General features: G+C 37.2%; 1 protein-coding gene across 3 annotated transcripts in view; it reads right to left on the bottom strand.

The window, feature by feature from the left end:
• MIPEP (mitochondrial intermediate peptidase) overlaps nucleotides 1-12,068 on the bottom strand; it is a 73,575-nt gene that overhangs the window by 36,638 nt on the left and 24,869 nt on the right. For all 3 annotated transcript variants that reach the window (XM_065678529.1, XM_065678528.1, XM_065678530.1), the window contains 4 exons: nucleotides 8,013-8,166; nucleotides 7,001-7,078; nucleotides 5,826-6,030; nucleotides 3,001-3,110 (listed from right to left, as the gene is read on the bottom strand). In XM_065678529.1, coding sequence (XP_065534601.1) covers nucleotides 3,001-3,110; nucleotides 5,826-6,030; nucleotides 7,001-7,078; nucleotides 8,013-8,166 — 547 coding nt within the window. The remainder of the gene's footprint in view (nucleotides 1-3,000; nucleotides 3,111-5,825; nucleotides 6,031-7,000; nucleotides 7,079-8,012; nucleotides 8,167-12,068) is intronic.

Below are 12,068 nucleotides of genomic sequence, written 5' to 3'. Positions count from 1 at the left end.
CCACATACCTGTGCACTTAACAAAATCAAACACAGTGATGCAGAACGGTACGCGTGCACCATTGTCTGCTTAAGCACTGCGACAACCTCATTTTGGTATGGAGCTTACCTGAGTGGTTCAACTTCTTAATTAACACAGTCCTCTCTATTCCTTCCCCTCCTCCCCAGAAGGATTTTCTGGCTTGAGTTATCTTTAAGATGAAAGTAAAACTAGGCTTGCTACTTTCTTGGAACAACTACTTTTGTGGTGGCCAGCTTTTTGAACTAAATTCACAACAGTTGGTCCTTTTGCCAGAAAAGCTTGCAAGCTTTTTCACTCCTCAGTACTCAATAGCACAACCATCCAAAATGCACAGAAAGCAGAAACAAGCTTTCTATAAACTTTAACGTATTTTGCACGAGATCTTCAAGATCCACATCTATGCATATATTGCATTTTTGGCTTTGAAGCCTTGCCCACCAAATCTTTGGTTTGCAATGCTACTAAAACTCAGTTTCCAACTATGTTTTAATAATGAAAACAATACCTCTTTCCCCTCCTCTTCCCATAACCATAAGCACTGATCCTAAGTGAGGATCCTGAGGGTCCTTCTATAATTGGATTTTATGGCAAGAGCAATCATAAACTGATACTATGCTACCAAGTTTTTCTGATGTAATTATGCTCAGTGGGAGTGTTAAAAAATGACACCATCTAAAATTTACTTGCAAAAACTGTCACATAGATGCAGCAATGCCAAAAGAAGGATGATGCTTCAAATTATCTGCTCTGCCTCCTTAACAAGCTAAGTCAGTAAAAAACCCTCCTTTTGTCAACATCCAGCAGAGCTATGATTGTGTAGTTGTTGCAGGAAAGATCCTTCTCACACAGAAGAGCTCAGCCTTTTTACTCATAAGAAGAAACTTTATGGAAGCTCTCACATAGAAAAATATTTGGATGAAATGGTTTTACAAATTTCACATTTTAGCCATTTCACCCACCTTCCTTACTTCCCCTTGAAAAGAGAGTAAAGTGGACTCACTTTTCTTTCAAATAACTAAAAAAATAGACAAGATAATGTTGATTCAAATTTCTATTTGCACACCAAAAAAATTAGTCCAGGAACAAGCACAGAAAAGATAAGCAAGCCCCAAAAGGATTTTTGTGAAGTTGTAAGTGTAAGAGATGGGGGATATTCTATTCAAAGTACTTTGTAGCATACATACAACAGATAAAAGTAATTGCTCTAACAATCACTAAATTTCAAGAACAAAAAACATTACTTCAATCTATTTGTATTTAAATGACAGACACAGAAATCTGATATTAGATACTTACATCTAGCTTAGACAAACCAATATAAGCAAAAGCAGATTTATAGATGTTGGATAATGGCTTAAAAATACATTCTAAATTTTTTAAAAAGCAATTAGAAGGAAGCCGTCTAAAGCCTTCAAAAGCCACAGAGCCTTTTCAGGCTCCTCTTCTCATCTTCCAGCATAATCCACTCTTCAAGAACCCTTCAAGACCAAATTTCTACACTAAATCTATCTCAATTACTCTCTGAAAGGGCAAATTTCACCACCAATAAACAGAAGAAGTTTATGGAAATGCCAAATGGAACACAGAGTCTGCTTCTTAGCTGGAACACAGAGTCTGCTTCTCAGCTTTTGCAACTAAACATGGTTAAGTCATTTTGAAAATACAGTGCCATAAATATGTTCCACAAATCTCTTTCGAATGTTTTAGTCAAGCTCATTCTCTGAACTCCTGTGCAATCAGATTAACTCCACAATGTTTAAACACTAACAAACATGAACTTTACAGGGAACACTAGAAAGCAGTATTTCAGTATGTGGACTCAAACATAAATGAGGAACACTCCTAAACCCAGTACTGTCAGCTCCTAGGTTTGGAGGAGACTTTCTTTGTGCAACCAATTCTGCAGAAATTATCGTCATGTAAAAAAACAAAAAACAAACCAACAAAAACCAACAAAGTTGATTTACAATATCTATTAAAATAAAAGTTAAACAAGGTATTCTTTTAAGTGTTCAATGGAAGCAAACGTAATTTCACTTCCGTAATACGGAAATATACTGAGCGCTTAGTATTGGATAAAATGTTTCAACGAAGTATAACACTACACAACTTAAGAGGCTTTCTTGATTTTACATTGATAGGTAGTCTAGTCTTCAGCCATTGCATTTAAGTATGCTGAAACCTGCCTCACTCAAAAGCACTTGGAAAAAAATCTTTGGTTATTATTTACTGGTTTGTTTGTGTTTTTTAAATGGCTGTACAAATATGAATCATGTATTGCTGACGTGTTAAAATGACCACTGAAAGTCATCTTGTTCCAAAGAGCACTGGTTTTCCCACAAAGTAGATCCTTGCAGTAGAATGGCATAGAACAGCTTTATGTAAAAAAGGGATCAGAATTTTAATGCAGATTCATGATTGCCAGAATCTAACTAATCTTAATCTCATCCTAAATAAAGCAGAACACTTTTCATCAGAAAATACTTCGATCACTACCCTACACTGTGCTAAAAATGGGAGGTTTTAAACACTGCAGAGGATTTTAATTTATTTCTATGATTATGTACCCAAGCTTTATTTACAGACAGACTTTATACAGTTCAATGATGAATCGTTTTTGTCAAAACTTACCTGTAATTAAAACACTCTGCATAACTTGATTCACACAGAAGTTCACCTGCTACACTAAGTTTGTGTAGTATAGGAACTACACAACAACCCTTATAGGAAAAAAATGTTGAAAAGTTTAAAAATGTAATTGGAACCTTGGATATAAGGATCTTCTATTCTTTTACAGATTAGGTTTATCTCTTCTGCAGTAAGAATATCAACTTTTTCTGAATAACTGAAGTTATAGTATTAAGATTCATTGTTTATTTCTCCTTTAAACATTATTAACAAATAACACATGAAAATATGATTCTTTCCCCAAATACATTAGTTCTTATTTTCAATATTTTACGTATTAATTTTCCTTACCTGTCCTGTTTTATAATGCCTTGCAAATTGGTTAACCACTCGATAGTCATTTGCAAAGTACTCCATTAGAATTGAGGGAACTTCAGCAAAATCAGTAGCACATCTGGTTCCTAGAGGTAGAATAATTGTACACATTAGCATTTAGCATTAGCATTTGTTATTTTCCTTAACACAAACAGTTAACTCTTTCTAAAAGTTTTTGCAACTTTCAGTTTGGACTTTTGGTGAACTTTAATGTTCTTTCATTTATTAAGTCAATATTTTATTTCTATAGCAATTGTACATATTGCCAGAAAAACTTCATTATAATCCTACACATTTTACTATAAATCACAAAGTAAAACAAAATATTTGAACAGCTGGGTGAGGCACCTTATAAAGCTCTGGATCACACCCTTTTTAAACTAAACCAGACTGTAGCCAAACTGGCCCTACATGAAACGCCAAATATATTTAAGTGTCTTAAACCTAAATCAAACTACAGTGTAAATAGAACTCTGCCTTAATCCCATTCACAGTTACAATTTTCAGCTTCCATCTGTTTGCTGAGCTTACTTATGCTTTATATTAACCTCACTATATAATACCAAGTCATTCATCCAAGGAACACTCTTGCAGACTGAAGACATTCTAAGTGTAATAATAGTATCTTAACAGTTAGTAGTTTCAAAAAGCACTTTCCCAAAACCCCTGGAAGTTAAGAAGAAGCACATCACCAAATCAAAGCTGCATCTCAATTTCTATATTAAAGTTAGGGATGTATAAAGCTGTTGCTTTACTAACACTGACCATGGACATAGCAACGTCCCTGTCTGCTAGAGACAATGTCAACACTCAAAACTAGTCTTAAATGTAAGTATGGTTTTTGTTCCTACTATTCTTTCTTTAAGACTCCTTTTTTTAATCCCTCCTTTGAGTTTTACAAATCTTTCTCTAATTTCTAATCTGAATTTGTAACCTGTTTATACTCTGTTTTCAGACCAACACCACTCTTTAGGCCCCACTAGCAGCAGAATGGGTACTTGAATATTTGGAAATGTCAATCAGAGAAGAGAGGCAGGGAAGAGTAGAAAAGACTTGAAATACTCAGTGCACCTCAACTAGAATATAAAATTTTTTGTTCTTATGAGCACAGATGGTCCCTAACAGACATCCCTGGGGCAAGCCATTTGACTGTCACACATTCCAAATCCTGAAAACAAAAAAGGTTTTCTGCAGAAACAATCAGACTGCCCCCCAATGCTGCTTTTGCAATGCTAGATCTGGAGTGAAATCCCCTGGGACTCAGGACTGCCTGGAGCTAAGGCAACACTGAAACCATATCCAGGGACTCATGGAAAGTCTGAGCCTGAAAAATCAGCCATTTCCTGCCCCTTCAACGCTTCAACAAGCAGACCTGTAAGGTTCATCACAAGAGAACTCTATCAAACATACAAATATGCCTGGTGGTCAATATAAGCAAAGCCATATCAGTGAAAGGGGTGGAGGAGAGCACTCAACAGTCTGAAGTATACAGAGCTTATACTGAAAAAGCATATACAGTGTCAATTTGTTTTAACAATGTCCAGTAGTGACACACTTAAAACCAGCTCAGTCTATTTTAACGGGAAGCCTTGAGAAAGAATATCTTGACACTGGGTGAGACCTATCTGTTGATAACACATAACTCTACCATAGATTCCCCTTTCTATCAAAAGCATAATACAAAAATGGTAAAACATTTAAAAAAAAATCCTTCAGACAGAGAAGCTACAATTTAATCTATTTGGTTGTGGGTTTTTTTTAATAAGTAACTATCTACTGCAAATGGGATTTGTGGATATGTGGATGCTCCCTGCCTGGAAGAGTTCAAGGCCAGGCTGTGTGGGGCTTTCAGCATCCTTGTCTAGTGGAAGGTGTTCCTGCCCATGGCAGGGGTGTTGGAACTGGATGCTCCTCAAGGTCCCTCCTAACCCAAAGCAGTTTATGATTCTATGATTTCCAGCACGCTATTACAGAAGATGACATAGCAGGCTCTCTGCAGGTAAGAAAAGTAGCATGCCAAGCAGCTTTAGCCGAACACATCTTTGACCATCTGCCAAAACAGCCTGAAAGCTGTCAGCCAATACACTCACTGCCACTGCTTGAGAAGAGGGACTAAATGAAAAAAGACAATATTCCTTTCCTGTGCATCCACTAAGCTGTGATTGCATATTCATTCCTGTTCATTTACATAAGACAAAAAGGCCTCCAGTTAATCATGCCTGCAATTACAACATGATTTTTATCAACTTTGCTTTAATCAGAATTAACTAGAAAAAGCCTGGCTTTACATATTCTCCATATTGTCAGTATATGCTCTTTGCAAAAAAATTATTTGCTGATTTTCTTCATTCAATTTCCTAAGTCATTTCCAACCCATGATTCATTGTGCTTTTACACTAGGTGAAAGTTTAGCTGAATTTATTTTAAATACTTCAATTATTCCATTATTATAACTCCACATAAAGCAAGCTTGCAAGAGTGGACACCACCACTAGAACAAAGATCAGCAGTACAGAAAGGAAAGATACAAATATCTAATTCATATTAGGAGATGAAGAATATTCAAGTGTTATCTACTTGGTGTTTAGATAAAATCTGAGGATCTGATATTGTACTTTCAAGTCATCAAAGATGTATAAGCATCAACATGACTCAATCATTTTTATTCACACTTTTTTTCTTGTTTAGTTTTTTTTTCTTTTCCCCCTTTTTTTTAGTTTATGCCTTTCTTCTACAAATTATACATTTAACTGAAACAAAAGACAAACAAAAAAAACCACTATTCTAACTAACTCTCTTACCAGTAACATGTTGGTACCGAGTTCTTCCCAGCATAGAATGCATAGCGTGTCCCATTTCATGGAAGAGATTCTCCATCATGCCAGGACTTAGTAGCGTTGGTGCGCCCCTTGCTGAATGGGGCAGGCTAAGCATAAGAACAACTACAGGCAACTGGTACTCTCCATTTTCCTTTAACCTGCCTCCACGGACTGTAAAGTGACAATCCTTTTCAAGATGAAAGCAAACAGCAGCCAATGTCATTACATCAATGATATTAAAGCAGTAATGAAATTATTAAACTATTAAATTAAACCTAAACACATTGAGTTACACAAGCAAAATTCAATGATCGATAACAGTGTTGTTCAACAGCAGCATGCTGTTTTTCCATCTTTATTATGCGAGCCATATTAATTTGAAAACTACCTTATTCCATAAAGAAAAGACTGTGTTGCACTGCTTTTAGAAAATAAAATTTACTTTGGTTTAGAATTATAAAAACCTCTTTTTTTTTCTGAAAAATATGACTAGCTCAAAGAAATTTACTGAGGTATGTAAAACATAATTTTTAGATTGTTCTCATTTTTCAGCAGCAACTTCTTCACAAAAAATATACTGCACAGCACTCCTAGTATATTGTGAAATAGTAGTAAAACTGAGTAATATATTAAACTAATAAAAATTTCAGGTTTGTCTACCTATCACCTCAGTAAAGGTGTTAATTTGCAAATGTTTATACAGAATGAAATGTCTGTATACTGGCACTAGACAGCATGAGTGAGCCACAAGAGTTGGAGTCATCTACAGTTTTATGCTAAGTTTTGAACAAAAATTAGTTGTCATTATGAGCTTTCACCTTTAGAGAGTATTAAAATTTCAGACTTGTTTTTACTTGCAAGTAGTTGAACAGAAAATACATGTTTAGAATCTACAATTTCTCTAAACAGATTTCTGACATTTCACAGTGTTCTGCGGAACAAAGACTCTGAGTTCAGTCTATCAGGTGAGGTTTCTTTAAAATGAAAGGTTACTCACAAAAAATTTTACCTAAAACTATATTTTAAGTTACAGGCTTTCATTGTTTAAATTTGATTTAAATCAAGGTACCTTCTACTAAACTTAGATTACAAACGGCCCTAATACCACAGCCATTACTCAAATAACACCCACTCTGGACTCAGATCATAAATGTTACCTGATGTGGTTTATCAGGTCGCTGAAAGAAGTCACAATAGATGTATCCTAGCATACCTTCCGTTTCATGAACGACAGCCTGAAGAAATAAAGCATCATTTCCACAGTGAACACACTATGCTATATAATGCATAAATGACAAATAAAACTAAGAATAATTAATGAGAAATCTGTTGGCAATTATAGTTGGGAAAACAGAATTTTAATGTAAGATCCACAACTTGTCCCTCAAATGACAGCCATTTCTGCATTTCATTCAGAACTAATTAGTCACAGATTAGTCCTAAAAGTAACACTGTCTGTAGCCCCTAAATGACTTTAGAGAAGCTAACGTCATCAGAAGCTGATTTACCATAGAAATAAAATAGAAAGAGTAAGGAGTGTTTATAAATTGACCAATAGGATACAAAGAACAGCAGCTCTTGCTGGAGGTGGAAGAGCAGTGAAGAAGATCTGGAAATGAATACAAGGAAGGAAGACAACTGAGGAACCTGGGAACATGATGGTAAATTATTGCTCAAGTTTTCACTTCCACCCTCCTTTAAGAAGAGGGAAAAAAAAAAAAAAAAGAAAGATAAAACCAGTTCGCAAAGTGAAAATGACATACAGAAGAAATAAAGAAATGAGGCAGACACATGACTGCTAGAATAGGTACCTACAGCATTCTGGTTGTCTACAGTCACCTACAAATAAAAACTAAAAAAACTAGCAAAGCTGATTCCTGACAGCTTGAATGCTAAGCAATCATCTCCAAAGAAAGAAACTGCTTCTGATTCAGTAACCCTTCACACAAACACACATTATAAAGGCCATAAAATAGCAGCATACAAAAGGCACTTAAGAGAGTATAAAGCCCTTGCAGTCTATCTTGATCTGAAATTAGATAAGTAGTCTGTGCCTTTGATAGGTACTCAAGTAATGTAAAACCAAAATCTGATTCACAGCTTAGAGGAACACACCATCTTGCCTAAACTTCCTTTGTTGGTTCAGATGCTGGGAACAAGAATACTTACCAACTTTCGAACATCTTCAGACCAAACCTCTCCTCTCTGTGTTTGTTCAGCGTAAAGGGAGATTCCTAGGAGCTGACTGAACAATGAGTTCAAACCTTCCATGCATGCCCCAAGTGAGAAAAATGGACAGTACAAGCCAGGATCAATGTTGTACCTAAGGAAATACAAGAATCCCAAATCAGTCAGTTGAGCTACAGGATGTGACAAAATACACACGTAAGCCTTAAGACCCTTATTGAGCATGTTTGGCTTTATTTTTCAAATCAGGAAACTAAATCAAAGACTAGTTATGGTGGAGTGCTTCACAGTAACTCATTTTTTCTTATAGTCAAATTTGGATACCAAATTCATCAGATGTTGACTATGATTTTCAAAGATGTAGTGAACACGTAGCTCAAACAGAACATGATGATACCATGGGTGGCCAGGTTGTGGCTGTTGATCCACAAGAAGCCACTGGCACTCAAGAGCCATTCCCATGTCAAGGTTGTGCCGCATGACTAATGAGAAAATAGAGCTGCCTTTGGCTGTGGTGTAAGCCAAATCCTCAGCTAGAGCAGGAAACCAACCAGTAATCACTGCTGACACTGCAGTTTTGTCTGTCACTGGAGCAACTGAAACACCAAGGAGACACAATCACACCCCACACGTGAATCACACCTCAAGCTCTGGGGACTCTCTGAAACATGTAGAAAGTACCTTAAAGCTTTGAGCCATGTGAAGATTTTAGTATGCAGCATGGATTTCAAACATGATTTCCTGAGCCTGACATCAAACAGCTATGTTCAAGACGCTGCAGCACAGAAGACATACATGATGAGGAAGACATCATGCATCTGCATGCACGCACAAACTGAGAAGGAACAAAAAGCAATTATAAAAGCAGTTTAGTGATTTATGCAGCCTGTACTTGGGCTCAAACTTCCTGAAACTCCAACCTTAAAAACGGCATGAAGCAAACTTACACCTTCAACAATCTCCTTAGGACCACACAACTCCTTGGAGACAACAGCAAAATCAGAACTGGAATGTGCTTGTAGTTGTGCATGCACCCCAAACGGTAAAAATGTTCTTGCCCCCTTAATTTCACATAAAAAGTCCAAGTGCTCTTTATACCATTTTCTCAGGTCTCCAAGTAAAGACTCTTCAACTCTAAAGAATCACAGTCCCTGCCTTCTATCTTCTTTCATGCTCTTGTGCTTTTGCTTCTTTATGTAACAGAAACTAGTCACTGAAAATTAAACGCTCAACAGTTAGACTACAATACCTGAACAGCAACATGAGAACTATGCTATTTTTAAGCCTATGATCAAAAGGCTCAGAGGGACCAACTGTGAAAGAGCAAGCTAGTCCCTATCCACTTACCACCCTTCCTAAAGTGTGGTATCAAGAGAGACCAGACAGCTCAAAATTTTCTGCAGAGCAGAATATTTTTCTGATAGACCTTTTTTCAAATATTCCTGGAAACCATTTCCAAGCACATCAAAGACAAGAAAGTCATCAGGAATAGTCAGCATGGATTCACGAAGAACAAGTCATGTTTAACCAACTTGATAAAACCTCTGTGATGGCCTGGTAGACAAGGGCAAAGCAGTGCACATCATCTACCTGTACTTCAGTAAGGCCTTCAACACTGTCTCCCGTAAGATACTCAGAGAGAAGCTGTTGATGTATGGGCTGGATGAGCAGACAGGGAGGTGCACTGAATTCTGGCTGAATGGCAAGGCCTGGAAAGAGGTGACCAGTGCCACAAAGTATATTTGGAGGCCAGTGACTAGCAGTGTACTCCAGGGGACCAGTCCTGGGTGCAAAGAGCGTGGAGCAGGCTCTTATCAGTGGTCCCCAGAGACAGGATCAGAGGCAATGGGCACAAACTGAAACACAAGAAGCTCCCTCTGAACATCAGGAAACACTTTTTCCCTGTGATGGTGACCGAGTACTGGCACAGACAGCCCAGAGAGGCTGTAGAGTCTCCATCCTTGGAGATCCTCAAAAATCATCTGGACATGGTCCTGGGCACCCAGGTCTAGGTGGCTGTGCTTGAGCAGAGGGCTTGGACTTAGACATTCTGAAGAGGTCCTCCCAGCCTCAACTACCCTGTGATCTGTGAGGATGTCATACAGAGCCCAGGACTAACACCACACAGATGCAGCATGAGACAGATTCCAGTTTTATCAGACGACAACATTTCATTCTAACTGCAAAGGATTACCACACTCAGTTGAAATACTGGATTAACATGTTTGCTGGGGGGTGGAGGGGAAGAACTCTGAAACTACTTCATGATTCATTTCCTTTCTGTAAAAACATAGATACATACAAGCAAGGGAAAGTGGTGATATTTCTTCATGGGTAGAAGAGCTGACGTTAATGTATTACAGAGAGAATATAAGTGCCTATTTCTTCCTCATTCTCAGCACTCTGTGAACATGTGCATTGACTCCATGAACCTACCCCATGATGAAGAGGATGGGGACAAGGATTTCTGATAGGTATTTTGTAACACAATGTCACACTGTAAAAAGTTTGGGGGGGGGGGGGGGAACCAGTCTGGAATAGTTTTATCTTTTGGAAAAACATGATACTTATCCACCTACACATGAAAATAGCAGTAACAGACCATATTGGCTCCATGACAGTCTCGCCAGGGGAACTAGTCCCCCAGCCTGGCTGAAGATGTCACAATCTTTGACATTCTGAGTACAATGAGGTCCTGATTAAACAACCGTTTTAATTACTCTATGTTAATGTCGGCCACTTCTGGTAGAAAACTGTTCATTAAATGTCGGAGAGGCTTGATCCTTACAATGTGTGTTAATACTCCTCTCGCCAGCAGAAAAATCACAAAAAAATTGTGAAACCGAACTTTTTATGCAGAACACACAGAAAAAAAAGTTTCTAGTTCTGATCTCACTTATTTCTCCATTTTTACCTTGCCTATTACACCAGTGTACAAAGATTGAAGACGAAGATAATGAAAAAATCCTTAAATAGCACTCATGTCTTATGACACAAGACTGATACTTAAATTACTTTCTGACTAACCTGACATCAATCAGTGGTGATTATTATACCTTATATGGCATCCAGTTTGTTTGTTTGCTAGCCACTGAAATATCATATAAGTTATGGAGAAAGTGGTTAAAATACTGTAATATAAAGCAGTTTTCAAAATCAATTATGATAACCAATAACACACTTCAAAATGAGTACTCTATACTGAAAAAAAAAAAACCCTACTGCTCCAGGAAGTGGACAGTACATCTTCAAAAATCTTTCTCTAATACCAGTCTATGCCCACTAAGCAGTAATCATTCCAGGCACCAAACCACAGACTTAATTCACAAGTTTTGGATTTGGTCCTGCCTTATACATGAGCTCTCTTTTCACAAATCAAGACCAACAATCATCGAAGAAAGCTTAACCTAAAAATTGCACTGATTCCAGGAAAACTTTATTTGAGCTTATTTAGGAATAGAAATTAGCCAAAACCTCAGCTATCTGAAATTGATGTCCTGTAACAAAAACCTCAACCCCTAAAATTATTATTAATAAATGATCTTGCCTTTCAGTAACAAAACTCACCCTTTCCTGCACCCCCACCTTCAAAAATTAATGCTACTCACTGCAGAGTGAAAGGTGTGTAACACTAGATAAGATTAGAGGACAATGAGGAAAAGGGAAGAAACTAATTTAAAAGACTTGAATCTTCCCCCCCACAAAAAAGAAAAAACAAAAATACACACACAAAAAAAACCCCAAAACAAGCAAACAAAAAAAAAAAAACCAAACCTCAGCGAGCAGAACAGGAAATCCTACAATCTCTACTAGATCTGTAAAACTGAAGTCTGGTTGGAGGGTGTGGGTGGAAAGTATTTGGAAGAGTTTACACACAAACTACATGCTCTCTTATTGAATATTCTTACTTGATTACAGGCACTCAAATGGTAGCAGCTATTGGTAGCAGCTATTAGCAACTTCATTGTTTCCAGATGGCAGAGGAAAAAAAAAGCATCTGTTTGCTAGCAAATGATTACCCAAACTCAGTTATTCACA

The sequence above is a fragment of the Lathamus discolor genome, chromosome 4 (genome assembly GCF_037157495.1).
Source record: "Lathamus discolor isolate bLatDis1 chromosome 4, bLatDis1.hap1, whole genome shotgun sequence".
In the NCBI taxonomy this organism is placed as follows: domain Eukaryota; kingdom Metazoa; phylum Chordata; class Aves; order Psittaciformes; family Psittacidae; genus Lathamus; species Lathamus discolor.
The sequence above is the reverse complement of the archived record's forward strand: the minus strand, read 5'-3'. Positions and strand labels throughout refer to the sequence as shown.